Source organism: Bos indicus, chromosome 6 (assembly GCF_029378745.1).
Source record: "Bos indicus isolate NIAB-ARS_2022 breed Sahiwal x Tharparkar chromosome 6, NIAB-ARS_B.indTharparkar_mat_pri_1.0, whole genome shotgun sequence".
Classification (NCBI taxonomy): domain Eukaryota; kingdom Metazoa; phylum Chordata; class Mammalia; order Artiodactyla; family Bovidae; genus Bos; species Bos indicus.
This window is the reverse complement of record NC_091765.1, coordinates 90,513,358-90,529,862: the sequence shown is the minus strand read 5'-3', so window position 1 is coordinate 90,529,862 and position 16,505 is coordinate 90,513,358. Positions and strand designations below refer to the sequence as shown.

The 16,505-nt window shown below is 42.2% G+C and overlaps 1 protein-coding gene across 1 annotated transcript in view; it reads right to left on the bottom strand.

Moving 5' to 3' along the window:
* The window catches only part of PARM1 (prostate androgen-regulated mucin-like protein 1), a 129,292-nt gene extending 122,413 nt beyond the window's left edge, over positions 1–6,879 (bottom strand). Inside the window, exon 1 of the mRNA XM_019962927.2 lies at positions 6,593–6,879. Within this exon, the coding sequence (XP_019818486.1) occupies positions 6,593–6,635 (43 nt within the window). The 5' untranslated portion in view covers positions 6,636–6,879. The remainder of the gene's footprint in view (positions 1–6,592) is intronic.
* Positions 6,880–16,505: the final 9,626 nt, after the last annotated feature.

Below are 16,505 nucleotides of genomic sequence, written 5' to 3'. Positions count from 1 at the left end.
CACAGTTCAAAATAAAGCCAATCCTATGTTAAACGCATTGCTCTGATAAACCACATATGGAAGGCCAAAGGTAGCGCCGCTAGGCAAAATACAGGGTGCCTCATTACATCGGAATTCAAGATAAACAAGGAAGAATTAGTTAGCTTAAGTGTGTCCCAAGCACTAAATGGGATAGACTCAGAATTCGTATTTACTTAAATTCAAATTGGACTGGACAACCTGTATTTTTCAATGCTAAACCTGGCAATACTTACCCAAGGAAAATTAAAATAGTTTATTTTCAATCAATATTATACTATCTTGCACCAATGAAAAACACAGATGGAAACAATTATATAATCATTTATTTTGCTTTAATGGTTTCTATTACCTTATAAATGGTAAAAGTCTCAACAATACTAGAACAGGTAAAAGAAATGAGCTAAGCTGCTGTGAAAGATCATGAAGACTACTTAAAGATCCACACATCAGAAAATCTGATGTCACATCAATCCCCATCACTGAAATAATTTAAGCTGCGACTACGAAGTGTAATGCCATGAACTACGTACACAAATGAATCTTATTTTATAGTAACCCTTTGTGTGTGCTAAGTCCCTTCGGTCATGTCCGACTCTGTGCAACCCTAAGCACTGTAGCCTGTCAGGCTCCTCTGTCTATGGGATTCACCCTACTTGTACATTAACTGGATGATAACCTATTAACCTTGCATTCCAAGTAAAAGTGGTTAATAGGTTAGTGCTTCCCTGGTGGCTCAGATGGTAAAGAATCTGCCTGCAATACAGGAGACCCAGGTTCAATCCGTGGGCTGGGAAGATCCCCTGGAAAAGGAAATGGCAACCCACTCCAATATTCCTGCCTGAGAGAATCCCATGGACAGAGAAGCTTGGTGGGCTACAGTTCATGGGGTCTCAAAGAGTCAGACACGACTGAGCAACTAACACTCCAAGTAAAAAGCAATGGCCTACCTCTTTTCATGACTACTGCTATATCCTAAATGAAGCATCAGTTTTTTCTAGGCAACTGTTTTATTTAATATCTTGGTAGCAAAGCAAATACAGTCAGATTTCCATATCCATGGGGTCTGCATTTATGGAGTCAACTAACCTCAGACTGAAAATATTGTGAAAAAAATTCCAGAAAGTTCCAAAATCAAAACTTGAACTTGCTGCATGTCTGAAACAATTGACATAGCATTTCCATTCCATTGGGTATTTTAAACAACCTTGCTATTGTTGTTGTTCAATTGCTAAGTTGTGTCTGACTTTTTGTGACTCCATGGACTGCAGCATGCCAGACTTCCCTGTTCTTCACCATCTCCCGGAGTTTGCTCAAACTCATGTCCATTGAGTCGATGATGCCATCCAACCATCTCATCCTCTGTCAACCCCTTGTCTTCCTGCCCTCAATCTTTCCCAGCATCAGGGTCTTTTCCAATGAGTCAGCTCTTCACATCAGGTGGCCAAAGTACTGGCGCTTCAGCTTGTCTTTCCAATGAATATTCAGGTTGATTTCATTTAGGATTGACTGATTTGATCTCCTTACAGTCCAAGGGATTCTCAAGAGTCTTCTCCAACACCACAGATGATTTAAAGTATACAGAAGGATGTATGTAGATTATATGCAAATACTATGACATTTTATATAAGAAACTTGAGCATCTGAGGATTTTTTATGGTGAGGGCAGGCTGTGGATACTGAAGGATGACTCTATTTGTTTCCTAAACTAACATATACAATTTCAATAACATATTTCAAAAAGGGAGAAAGCTATTATAAATACTATAGCAAGATTCCTTTCATTTGGGTGTTAAAAAACAGCCAATCCCTTTTGAAAATATGTTTAACATCCCTCTTCATTGTTTCCAGTGAATGCTGTACCCCCTACCTCTGCCCCCTGCAAAATTATTGTTTAAGAAAATCTGCTCAAACAATGTAAACATTTGGCCACTATTTTTCTTATGAAAACATGCTGCTGCTGTTGCTGCTAAGTCACTTCAGTCGTGTCTGACTCTGTGCGACCCCAGAGACGGCAGCCCACCAAGCTCCCCCGTCCCTGGGATTCTCCAGGCAAGAACACTGGAGTGGGTTGCCATTTCCTTCTCCAATGCATGAAAACATAAGCACCACTAAATTAGGCCCAAATGATCAGGTTAAATTAGAGATCTGGCCATTACTGATGATTTTGGATTCTGGAGAGAGCCATGCTGGGTCATTCATACACCACAAAATGCCTTTTCCTAAGTTTTTTGATCTCAATTATCCAAAATTTGTGGATCTTTTTAACGATTTTTTAAAAATTTTAAACATTTAAAAAAATTTTGTTCATTGATTTATTTTTGGCTATGCTGAGTCTTTGTTGTTGCACAGGCTTTTCTCTAGGTGCGGTGAGCGGGGTCCACTCTTCATTGCAGTGTAGTGATTCTCACTGGAGCTTCTCATTGTAGTGGCTTCTCTTGTGTGGCATGGACTCTATGGTGTGGGCTTCAGTAGTTGTGCATGACCTTAGAGCGGTTCCCAGGTTCTTAGAATACAGACTCAATAGTCGTGGTGTGACATGTGGGATGTTTAAGGCTCAGGAATCAAACCCATGTCTCCTGCATTGGCAGGTGAATTCTTTACCACTGAGCCACCAGGGAAGCCTTATTTGACCTTAAGGTTTAGCCGAGTTGGGCTCTTGAAACACATCAGTTTGCAAAAGACTCTGTGGAAGAAATAAAGTCTTCGGTGACACTTGTGTTTGTTACTGAGTGTTTTTTGGACTGTTGTGCTAAATTTGAGCTGGCACATTATTAACCTTTTCAAATTAGGCATTTAGTAGGCTCAGCTGAATCTTTTCTTAATTTGCACATGAGGATTTGCCAGAACAGCTGGCACTGTGCTGGAATATTGGTTGAGATCTTCAATTTACACAGGCCAAGCAGAAACACATACACTTCAGAGAGGATGACCTAATTGGTGCTGAACACAGTCACCTTTATGAATCAGAATAATAGCAATAACAACTGCTAATACTTATTGAGTGCTTACTATGTCCCAGGCATTATAGGTATGAACAGTCATTTACCACTTTCAACAACCTAATGAGGTTTTAGTCCCTCAATTTTGTAGATAAGAAAAGTCAAGAATGGTTAGATTAGGTCCCTAGATTATACAATTTAGTGGTAATAATTTTGCTTTGTACAAGGCAATCTAACTGCAGAATTTGAGTGCTCACCACTTTGCAATACTGTGTCAACAAATGTATCCCATAGTAATAGAAAACTTCTACCTTCTCAGGTAGGTTTCCCAGTGAAGGATGTGTTCCTTTGTGACGCAGACTTCAAGGGAATAGGAGGTAACCAGGCTAAGCGATGCATGCCACCCTTCACCTCCACCCTCAACCAACCATAGGCAACCGTGCTGTTGCCTTAAACATGTGTGCATTTTTTGGGTTTATTTTTAACACGTTTATGGTAAGATTTATGATACTCCTTTAATATGCTTATGATAAGGCCCTTCCATATACTGGGATCTATAGTGAGAACAGAGCCATAAATGTGGAGGGTGGGGTCTTCCAGGAAGGACATTTGAGATGTTAGTCGCCTGAAGAATGATGTTACAGGCGCAAGACACAAATAGGCTCTCGAGCTGGGTGGCAGACTGGAATCTAGCCCTGCTGGTCTTGATCACCAAGCTTGGGTAATGGGGCAGAATGCTGCATTCTCCCTGGGGTGGGGTGGGGAGATCAGGGGCATATAGGGCAGAACCCACATCAGAAAACATGGAGTCAAGGGTTTTTGTGTCTTTCTTATCTATGTTTGTTTCTCCTTTGAACTACTTGAATGTTTGGAAAAGGCCTTTGGAAAGTTCCAGTAAATCTCAGATGTCTCAGTGAGAGAATTTTTAAACATATTGTGCCATAGAGCACTGGAGGGTGGCAACAACGGTGGTGGGAATGACAGAATTGAATCCAGTGGGGAAACAGAGGGATGAAGATGGAAACTTCCTGTGGCCCGTCATTCTCCCTTCCCTCTTGGTTCTGATGCCAAACCTCAGAGGTTCTGGCTTGTAATTTAGAGGTAGTGTTTCTGTATGCCTAGAGTACTGGCCCTGGAGGTGTTTGGGAATGGTTTGTAAAATAGCCAAGCTAGTTTTCTACCACAGTCAGCTCTGGAAGAACTGAAGACAGCCCAAGATTTCTCTCTCTTCCTTCTTTTTAAAATACAACTAAGTATAGAGGTCTACTTTTGCTGCATTGTTGACAATGCACAGATATTTACAAGTGTCCATTATATAGGTTAGAAGAAATGCTAAGTATTTATAATGAGTAGATTTATTAAGCTAAAAAAAACAAAGTTCCCTGCTACGCCCCATTCCTGACTCAAGAAAGTATCATTGAGAGTTTTACAGAAAACTTCCTGAAGCCACTAAAGTTGGGTGGATTAAAAAAGAAACAAAAGAAAAGAAAAAGCAACTGCCTGGTGAAACTAGCTAGAGATTTGCCAAGGGAGCCAGAATGATCCACTGAAACATGCATGCCACTTTCATTTTAAGAACCCTAGTCCCTCTCTCCTTTACCAACTTTTTCTAGAAAAGTTGTATTTTAGTTTCTGAAAGCACCCTACTTGGGGATGTAGAGAAGCTCATAAGGTATTTATACATTTTTTGATATGATTTTCCTGATAACTTACTGTAGGTAGATCTAACACACTGATTCCCAAAGAGACTTCTTCCCAGGCACAAACTCAGAGGAAAGGATGAAGCTTCCGCAGGCTCTGTTTGGGAGACGGACTCAGAAACATAACTATGTCCTCCAGGGGTCAGGGGAGCCCTGGAAGTCGGAGGCTGTGATCTTCTGGACGCTGACCTCAACACAGGTCCTTTAGGATGAGAATGAGGCTACTTAGTCAGTCCCTGAGCTACCAGCCTCCTCACTCTGTCCAGGAACAAGGGCAAGATTTCAGCTGCAAAAAACAGCAGAGCTAAACTCTAAAACTGGCCAAGGAGGGAGACAAAATCGTGAGTTCCTTGCGCGGGGGCCACGGCGGGGGGGGGGGGGGGGGTGGTGGGGGGTGGTGTCCACAATACACTGCCTAATCCCAGCGTTGCCAACTGCTAGAGTTGTTTAAAAAACAAACAAACAAACAAAAAACCGGAAGAAATTAAAAAGACAAGCCACTACATAAAATTAGCCAACAAATCTACCTACCAGCTCTACTGGCTAACTGACAGTTTTCTGAGCCCCTAGCCTCATGAAAAGATTTCTAGCGAGGAAAATGGAAGGCACCTTCCCTGTCATTTCATAAACGTTTCTTGGCAATGCCGGGACCCTCGGCTGTCACGCTTGCAGGGATCCGTGCGCTCCCAGCTTGGCCAAGGCTGCGGACGCTCAGAACCGTGCAGACACCAGAACCGTGCAGACACCAGCTTTCTGAGGCGCTCGGCAAGTAGAGGAAGACTCTCTCTAGCTTCAAGTTGGGAAACTTTTCCTCCAAACTGCATTAACCTTTGTTGAGCTGCCAGGAAATCCCTAGTTTCTTTTAATGGGATTGTGATGACCTGTGTCCATGATTACAGGAACCCAAGCAATTCAGGACGAAAAATACATATACACGTTCAACAAGCATGAGTCAAATGATTTATGTATGGACGTGGCTTTGGGACATTCTTATCTTTAAACACGCCGGCGTCCGCGCACTCGGCGGCTTTTTCCTCCTATGCCTGTCCCTTGTCCGCCTGCATTTTCTAGGAAAACTGGGTACCCCAATCTCTGACTCAAAGCGCCTTTCTGCATCTCCCCACCAAGCCAAGCTCAATCCTCGGGCTCCTCTCTCCCCAGTCCCCTGCTTAGAGGCCGCTGCCGTCCGTGGTCCAGAGAAATACGCGCCTGGGGAAGCCGACCCGGCCGGAGGGGCACGGGTGGAACCAGGAGAATGCTAGTTTTTGCCAAGTTAACAGTTTCAGCCAGAGGGCACGGATTCTGGGGAGCCTAGGGGCCACAAGGTAGAAGTGGTAACTCCCCAGCGGTGATCGGAAGCTCGAGCCGGGTGGGAGCGGGGCTGTCAGTGCCGCACCAGCCTCAAGCGTAAATAGGAAAGGACGCGGAGACAGAGCCCACCAAAACTCGGGGAACACAAACCAGCCCGGCCAGGTGCACAGCCAAAAGACTTCACGCTTTCCCAGATGCTATCCCCCGCCTGCTTCTCTTTCTCATCCCTCTCTGGGTGGAACCGCGTCGGGAAGTCTGATGCCCAACTCTGGCATGGTGTGCTCAGAGACCCGAGAAACCCCAGTGTCGTCAAGCCTGGCTTCAAACGCGTTGGGCAGCCACCTGTTTCACAAAGCCCGGAGTTTGCTGCGGGGGCGAGCTGCGGCGGGAAGAACCCTGTCAACCCCTCGGTCCGCCTCGGCACAGAATCTCCAAATACGCGCATCACCCCAAAACCAAGTGCGCACATACCTTTGCGCAACCCGAGAGGCTCGCACCACTCCTGCCAACCGCGCGCGGCGACTTACTTCCCGATCCCCCGGCTTCAGCTCCCAACCCAGCCCTGACCTCGGGTCCCATACCGCGCCCGACCCCTCCGCCAGGGACAGAGCCCAAAAATACCTGCCGTGAAGATGCAGAGAGCGAAGAGGGTCTTGCAGACCATGGTACCTTGGTACTCGGTGCCGAGCCCGGAGCGGACGGCGGGAGAGTTTGCCGGGACTGACCGAGCGCCCCCGAGCGCGGGCAGCTTCTCTTCGGCCCGCTGGCTGCGGCGGGAGCCGGGCGGCCCGGGCGACGGCAGGGGAAGCGAGGCGAGTGCCGCGCGGCTCCGTCAGCTGCTCGTCCTCCGGCGCCCGGCGCGCTTCTGCTCCATCCCAGCCGCCGGAGCCCGGGGCCGCCTCCGCCGCCGCGACAGCCGCCGCCAAACCCCTCCCACCCGGGCCCCGCGGCGATGACAAGGCCACCCCTGGCCTTTCCTCTCCCGGCGCTCGAGTCCCGAGAGTCCCGGCCCAGGGCGGCCTCTGCTGGACGGTCAGGGCGCGAGACCCGAGTTCTGACCCGGTTCAGCAAATGTTTGGGGCCGTTAGCACTGTGCTGGGAACTAAGGGAATGCAAAGAAGTGAGAGCAGATCTCTGTTCTCAGGAATTTATCTCAGGTTTCTTACATGAGTTACAACCTTGGTGATCGTATGCCATCTTAGGTGTCACCTCGAAGGGCCAAGACCCCACCGTTCTAAGCACATACACTTTTTTCCAAATATGAGAGCCTTTTTCTTTTTTTCATTTCCCCAAATATTCTGTGTGTACATTTAAACCCTCATTCCCATTCAGCCCCACTGCATTTCCTGGTGCCTGAGCCAAAATGTCTGCTATCCTATTCAGCTTCTTACTGTTACCAGAAGAAATAGTACTAATGTCAGGCAATGTCAGTGATCGTGGGATAACTATGAGCGAGGAACCCTACTAGGTGTATCATGATGCCCTCTAACGGCCCTATGACACAAGAATTATTACTCCATTTTACAGATGAGAAAGCTAAGGCACAGAGAAGGTAAGTAATGTGCCCAGGGACACAGAACTGGTAAGGACTGCATTCCACAAGTCACGAGTTTGTGTCCCACGGCATAATAGCAAAGGTTGTCATTTCTTGAGAAATGCTGTGTGTTGGACAACTGTGCTGTACAGGTATTAACCAAATCACGTTTTCATAACAATCCTTTCAGGTGACACTGTTACATCTTCATTTTCAGGGGAGAAAATGAAAGTGCTGAGAGGTTTAAGTACTTGCTTGTGTTCATACTAGATAATGGTAGAGATAAGATGCCTGCCTAGGGACCCCAGGTCATCCCTGTACTCTCTCTTCAAAGCCCAGAGTTTCTGTTGTGTTCACCCAGGTCAACGCTGACCTTTCACTTATCCTCCCACCACCTTAGACCTGCTTATTTCTACATTTCTATCAGACCGGATGCCAGATCACCTCCCAATATCTATGTTATTATGAGCCTGGTGGTCCCCTAGGCTGGCTTCTTGGAAGGCTCAGTGGTAAAGAATTTGCCTGCAATGCAGGAGACACAGGTTTGATCCCTGGGTTGGGAAGATCCCTGAGGAGGGCATGGTTACCCATTCCAGTATTCTTGCCAGGAAAATCCCATGGACAGAGGAGCCTGGTGGGCTAGAGTCCATGAAGTCTCAAAGAGTTGGAACAACCGAAGTGACTGAGCGTGGTCCCCTGGACACTAGAGCTGGCATGCTGCAGGAATTAAGGAGTGTTCTAAAGAACTGATTTGCTCAGAACCATGAGTAGTGCTGGAGGGCAACTTTTTTCTTTTTTTTCTGTGACTTCTTTCTCATTTCCCAGACAGAGCCTCAGGTTTCGTTTTCTCATTCTCTTGGATCTGATGACTTTTTCTGTGATGACATCAGTTCCTCTGCCTGACCCTACCGTTACCACGATTACAGCTTGCCATGCTTCCCCAATCAGATTAAACTGAGCTCATGTTTTTTCTTTTGTCTTGGTAAATGTATTGATTCTTGCTAAAATAAGTAACCAAATGTCCATCCCCCTTTCCTCCTCCCTGACCAGAGAAACTGCAAATTCAATTTATTAAACAAGTTGTCTTAATGTTTTTGACCTTCAGGTCCTTCTGGTTTCTAGTGTAATCTATGTGATTATTAAGAATTTCTGCATCTGTGTGGTGACTGGTGGGGAGGCAGGGACCACACACAGAGTTCTGCAAGCACGTTCTGTAAGGCTCTGGTGCCTTTAGATAGGGTCATTTAAGTAAGAGACTCTGTGACAGAAATATTTTTCAAAAACACTTCACAGAAAAAAAGTATTCAATTGAAATTCAATAAAACTTTAATGGAGACCCTTAGTAGTGCAAAGCATGTGTGACTGGCTTTGATATCTAAGATGCTGGTTTGGTACCCAGCATGGCAATCCACTCCAGTATTCTTGGCTGGAGAATCCCATGAACAGAGGAGCCTGGTGGGTTACAGTCCATAGGGCTGCAAAGAGTCAGACATGCCTGAAGTCACTTAGCAACAGCAGATTATGATCCCCACATGTGAATTGGTTAAAATTTCCAAAGCTTTTCATTGTATACAGAATAGAGTTGAAATTAATTTAACTAAAATGAGTCTTTATCAACCATTAAAGCTTTTGATTTATTAATTTAGTAAAAATGTATTTGATTATTTACTAGGTGGTAGACCTTATACTAGGTTTTGGGAATGAAATGTGTTGGAATAGTCAATGTAAGTAGGTTATGCTGCTGTAATAAACCACCCCTTTATTGCTTATTGCTCAGACGCTTAAACAATAGAGGTTTACTTCTCTCTGATCATCATCGGCTGTGGATCCAGCTACTCCCCAGAGCAGATGTCTTCTACATCAGGATTCAGTGTTGTACTCCCTGTCTTATACACTCAGGAAGACTGAGGAGGAAAACTGAGTGCAGCATTTATGTTTTCCACCCGGAAGTGATTGTTCTGCTCATATTTTATTGATGGTGTGCTCAGTAGCTCAGTCATGTCTGACTCTTTGTGACCCCATGGACTGTAGCCCGCCAGGCTCCTCTGTCTGTGGAATTTTCCTGGCAAGAATAATGGAGTGGGTTTCCATTTTATTCTCCAGGAGTTGAATCCACATCTCCTGCATCTCCTGCATTGCAGGTGATTCTTCACCACCAGGAAGCACATTCTTCATGGTTGTGATGTGTGCCACAGTGGTTAACTGTCCCTGCCACCTGCTGCTAAGTCTGCTGCTAAGTCACTTCAGTCGTGTCCCACTCTGTGTGACCCCATAGACGGCAGCCCACCAGGCTCCCCTGTCCCTGGGATTCTCAAGGCAAGATCACTGGAGTGGGTTGCCATTTCCTTCTCCAATGCATGAAAGTGAAAAGTGAAAGTGAAGTTGCTCAGTCGTGTCCGACTCTTAGCTACCCCATGGACTGTAGCCCACCAGGCTCCTCCATCCATGGGATTTTCCAGGCAAGAGTACTGGAGTGGGGTGCCATTGCCTTCTCTGGTCCTGCCACCAGGAAGCTTATATTCTAGAAGTGAGGAGTCAAGCACTGAATGATCCCCAAAATATATGTGGTAATTTGTTAGGTTAAAGTGAAAGGGGATGGGAGAAATGAGTGAACTGTTTTATAGTTGTTGTTTATTGAACTGAATAAAAAAGAACTCAAAATATATGCAACACCTTATTATGTGAAATACTATAAATAATAAATACCCACTAACATTTATTGAGTCTCTCCTCTATGTTATGTTAGGAATTGTTTCAAGCATTTTGAGTAATCTGTCTAAACTTTACACTGTGTAAGGTTATCCAGATTTTGCAAATAAAGAGACTGAGATATACTTTACGAAAGTTTAAGTTTGAAGGAAAGCAAAAGATGCTAAGATATTAAAGCAGGGAGACTTGCACTCCTCACAGTGGGATCAAGGATGGAATTTGCATGTAACCTCTTAGTCACATCTTATAGCAAAAGCCAGTTTCTTCATAGATTTCCTGGTTCTTTCATAATGCTCCTCTGGGATAAAATCTAAGATAAGCCTGCTTCTGACTGACTTCCATCCTTTTTGATCACTGTTAAAATGCATTTCTAGGATTGTAGACTTTCGATATTAAAAAAAAAATCACCCTTGGCTGACTTAGTCTTCAACATCCTGAATTTATCATAATTTATAGATAAAGTCAGATAATGCATATTAGGTAATATGGAAGTGTCAGCTCTTGACTCTTGATTCATCATGGCCAAGGAGAGACAGAATAACTCGGTTGAGAGAGGTGGTGAGGTAGTTAGAGGCTGAATTCTGATGTCTAGCCCGTGATTCCTGAAGGTTGAGTTCTAATCCCTGCCATTCCATGTATTAACTGGCGTTACTTGGTACGTCTGTTGCCTTGGTTTCTTTCTGACAATGCGAAGATTAAATGGATTACATATGTGAAATGCTTGGGATGTTCTAGGCACCAATAATGTAGGTTATTATTAAAGAAGAAACTTTGTTGTTGTTTAGTCGCTAAGTCATATCCAACTTTTTGTGACCCCAGGAACTGCAGCATATCAGACTTCCCTGTCCTTCACTATCTCCAGGAGTTTGCTCAAACTCATATCCATTGAGTCAGTGATGCTATCTAACTATCTCATCCTTTGACGCCCCCTTCTCTTGCTCTCAGTCTTTCCCAGTCTTTCAGGATCCTTTCCAATGAGTCAGTTCTTCACTGTCAGTTGGCCAAAGTATTGAGTTCCGTTTAAAAATCATTTTGGGATCTAAAGTACAGGGAGAAAATATTAATGCTGCTGTGACAATTTCTTCATATGCACAGTTATGAAACTTGAACTGTGCCTTGGGCAATTCTACTCCTGCTACATCTGAGCTCCAGGAGGAAGTTCTAAATGGTCTCTGACAGCTCCTCCTCCAACCCCCTCTCTCCCAAAGGCAGGAATGCAGCAGCCTCAAGACCCTGATATTTGGGATTGGCCAAAAAGTTCGTTCGGTTTCAACATAGGCTGTAATGTTTCCGAACAAAGCTTTTGGCCAACTCACTTTCTTTTTTCTTTTTTTGTCTTGATTTCATTTCTCTTCCCAAGTTGCATTGCAAAAATACCTCTGTGGGTTCTGCTATGTATTTCATTACATAACTTTGCTTCTCTCTTTTTAATTCCAATTTCCTTTTTAAAATATTAATGATAAAAAGATTAAAGGCAATGATGCAATATGGGAAACAGACCTTGGAACTTTGCCAAAAAAAATACTTGTTTGAACAAAGGCAGTTTTAAAAGGGCCTGATGGAGGTTCAAGGGGGAGGGGACATATGTATACCTATGGCTGATTCATGTTGATGTTTGGCTGAAACCAACAAAATTCTGTAAAGCAATTATCTTTCAATTAAAAAATAAATTTAAAAAATGAAAAAACAAAACCAGAACAAAACAGAAAAAGGGCTTGATGAAACATGATTATTTCCCTGATTTAAATAAACTTGTTTGAAGCTGTGTGAGCTCTTTAAGGATACCAAACCACTTGTCACTAATTTTTTATTTTAATTAAGGAAGAAACCCTTAATATATCCCAGGAAGGAAGAAACTGGCCTCTTGGAGGTGATACACACAATGAAACCTCTTATTTAAACAAGTCTAAAACCTGAGTTTATACTGCATTGTCCAATACAAATCACAAATGTAATTTTTAAATTTCTAGAAGTCATATTTTGAAAAAGGAGAAAGAAGCAAATGAACTTAATTTTAATGCTATTCTTTATTTAACTTGATGTATCCAAATAAAATATTATTCAACATGTAATGAAAGCAAAATATTAATAGGATATTTTATATTCTTTTTCTCATTCTAAAGCTTCTCAGTATAATGTTTATTCTATACTTCTATAATATCTCAGTTCAGACTAGACACATTTTGTATAAACTTTTAAAACTGTTAATTTTATTTATTTATTTGGCTGCACTGGATCTTAGTTGTTATATGCAGGATATTTTTTTTTAGTTGTGGCATGAAAAGTGTTGGGGTATGTGGGATCTAGTTCCCTGACCAGGGATCAAACCTAGGCTCCCTGCATTGGGAGTGTGGAATCCTAACCACTGGACCACCAAGGAAGTCCCCAGACTAGGCATATGCTGAATATTAAATAACCAAACATGACTGTTGTTGTTGCTGTTGCTGTTTTTAGTAGCTAAGTCGTGTCTGACACTTTGCAACCCTCATCACTGCAGCATGCCAGGTTCCTCTGTCCTCCACTATCTCTCAGAGTTTGCTCAAATTCATGTCTACTGAGTTGGTGCCTCTGTCTAGCCATCTCATCCTCTGCCACCCCTTCTCCTTTGGCCTTTGATCTTTCCCAGAATCAAGTTCTTTTCCAGTGAGTCAGCTTTTGGCATCAGTTAGCCAAAATATTGGAGCTTCAGCTTCAGCAACAGACTTTACAATCACTAGTCAGGGTTGATTTCCTTTAGGATTGACTGGTTTGATCTTCTTGCAGTCTGAGGGACTCTCAAATGTTTTCTCCAGCACCACAATTGGAAAGCATCAATTCTTTGGCTCTCAACCTTCTTTATGGTCCAATTCTCACATCTGTGCATGACTACTGAAAAAAACCATAGCTTTGACTGTGCAGACCTTTGTTGGCAAAGTGATGTCTCTGCTTTTTAATATGCTGTCTAGTTTTCTCATAGCTTTCCTTCCAAGGAGCAAACATCTTTTAATTTCATGGCTGTAGTCACCATCTGCAGTGATTTTGGAGCCCAAGAAAATAAAATCTGTCACTGCTTCCACTTTTTCCCCACCTATTTGCCATGAAGTGAGGGACCAGATGCCATAGTCTTAGTTTTTTGAATGCTGAATCTCAAGCCAGCTTTTTCACTCTCCTCTTACATTCGCATCAAGAGGCTCTTTAGTTCCTCCAGGAGCTTTCATAATGGGCAGTGTGTTTGTAGAACACTGGGCCCAGTCTCTTGCCTTGCCTCATGCATATGTTTTGTAGAAGGGCAGAGCAATATTGGTGGGACTTTCTTAATGATAGTGGAGTAGTTGGAAGCCTCAGACTTGCTGATTGCATGACCTCTAACCCTCATTACCCTCTCTAGATCTCAGTTTTCCCTTCTATGAAGTGAACATGATGATAATAATGACACCTTACTTAAAAGGATCATTGTAAGGACTTATAATCCTTATATTATTAAAGAATGCACGAAAAACATTTAGAACAGACCCTAGTCAGGGCAGAGCCTTAATAATAATACTTGTTATGTTTGGTATGAATGATGATAAAAAAAGGATATTCATAGTAAAATCTTCCCTATTGTCCATGTATTTTAAAATATTCATTTATTTATTATTTGGCTGTGCCAGGTCTTTGTTGCAATATGGAGGATCTTTAGTTGCAGCATTCAAGCTCTTAGTTGCAGCATGTGGGATATAGTTTCTTGACCAGGGATCAAACCTGGGTCTCTTGCATTGGGAGAACAGGGGCTTAGCCACTGGACCACAGTGGAAGTTCCCCAATTGTCAGTGTAATATTAGTGATTCCTTATCACTCAGTACTGGAGTGGGGTGCCATTGCCTTCTCTATTGACAATATAGCTTGTCCCTAAAATTCTACTTGTACACAGAGCAGCATTTATCAAACATTTTGGTCTCAGGATCCCTTTGCACTCCTAAAATTAAGAACTCTGAAAACTGTTTAAAGGTCTTTTCAGAAATTATGGTTTTATTCTTTTGTACTGCACCCAAACTCTATAAATAGTAATTTCCCAGAAGTTAGCGCAAGGTGGAATCTGAAAGCATCTCAATAAAATTTTCATATTCTGTTACATTAAAATCCATTGGTTTATCTTGTACTTTGAATGTATCTTTTACCCATGGGTGATTTTGTGATATTATGCACTGTTCATATAGAAAATATCAGTTCATTGAACTATGCAGATACCCACTCCAGTATTCTTGGGCTTCCCTTGTGGCTCAGCTGGTAAAGAATCCACTTGCAATGTGGGAGACCTGGGTTCAATCCCTGGTTTGGAAAGATCCCCTAGAGAAGGGAAAGGCTACCCACTCCAGTATTCTGGCCTGGAGAATTCCATGGACTACAGTCCATGGGATTGCAGAGTCCGACATGACTGAGCAACTTTCACTTTCGCTTTCAGATTAACACACTTCTTTATACAACATCAAAAATTGTATTTGTTAATATCTCCACTTACATCATCAAAAAAAGTCTTTAAATATTGGGAAGCTGTCATTAGTGGTGAAAGACACAAGTTTGGCAGAATTCTAATTTTCACTGGAAAGCTTGAATCTTACCATTTGCACCAAATACTATAGTTTTCCTTGAAGTGACAGTCAAACATCATGGAAAAAATGCAGTGCAAATATCCAAGTCTGAATAACCATAATTTGTCAATTGTTCTTTCAAGTAAAAATTGTCTTCCACAGAAAAGTGGTTAGCTCAGCTTGTGACTCAGGTAATCACATAATCGCATTTCCTGGAGACAGTCACTCCCCTTTGCCATGCAGCAAACAGGTTTTATGCATACTTGCCATTTATTTACCTAAAATGTGAAAAATATACATATTCAAATCAAGACTGAACAAAATACTTTTTACCCTTCTTGAAGGGAGTTCTTAAGTGAAACGCTTTTTGCCCTTTATTATTTATAAATATTACTTACTTATTTGACTGTTCTGGGTTTTCGCTGTGGCATGAGGGATATTTGATCTTTGTTGAGGCATGAGGGATCTTTACCTGTGGCATGTGAGCTCTTAGTTGTGGCATGTGGGATTTAATTCCCTGACCAGGGATCAAAGCTGGGCCCCCTGCATTGAGAGAGTGGAGTCTTAGCTAGTGGACCACCAGGGAAGTTCCTGAGAACTTTCTCATGTCCATTTTTCTACTTGAGTATAGAATCATACTTCACTTGTCTGAGAATGAATACAGATGTAGAGAACTAACCCTTACTTCTATCTTCTACCATCTCTACCTCCACAAAGTTGTCTTAACAGCTCTGTTTATGCTTGAACTGAGGAATATTTTGAAATGGATAAAAGGAATTACTGAATAAACTTTAGTTGGAGGTGCCCCAGAATGTACATTTTCATTTTGACTATTTTGCAGCTTTGTAGAACTGTAAAAATACGTACCAAACTCAAATAATAGAAACAAATTTTAGTTCACAGAAATGCAAATTATGTCCAGTGGTGTGAAATTGACTATCACTTTGTGGATATTGACCAGTTTTACCAATTTTGTGTCTGTTTATAAATTCATCTCGTTGTTTCTTATCTGTTTTAAATGTATGATATTTCAAATTCTTTGAATTAGTTGTAGCACCTTACTGGTTTCCTCATTTAATAAGGAGATAAGTAAAATCTTTGATATATATTCATTTTATGTCATGATGTTTCTAAAATAATTTTAACAGATTAATCATAATGCATGATGTTTCATATCTTTAGTCTAAATTCTTCTTGAGTGATAAAATATTTATGATAGTGATTTATATGATTAACGCAATTAATAGTTATAGTGGAATTGGGCAAAACCTTGGAGATGCTGTCTACTCTCTGCATGTCACAGGTGAGGAATCTATAGCACTGAGAAGTTAAGTGCTATGTCCCAAACTGTAGTTAAATTGGGTTCAGAGAGAAACTTAAACTTAGTTCAAACAACTTCTAATTTGGTACTCTCTTCATTCTGCCCTTTAATTGAATATAATTTCTCCTGCCTTTGTGCATATAGGCAATTCCTGAGAAAGTCGTAGACCAGTTGTTTCAGGAGAATAAATATAAGCTCTAAGTGTTTTATATGATGACAGGAAAAAATCATGTATTTGGAAAGCCAAGGAGAAATTTGAAGACTTGATCCAATAATCATTTGTATTACGTAGGATGTAAATAATACATTTTCACTGTATGTAACACTGTTAACATGGTTAACACAATTGGCTTAGAAACTAACGTCCTAATATCTCTCCCTTTACCGTCCATCCTTATGGATTCTGTCAATGTAATTTAG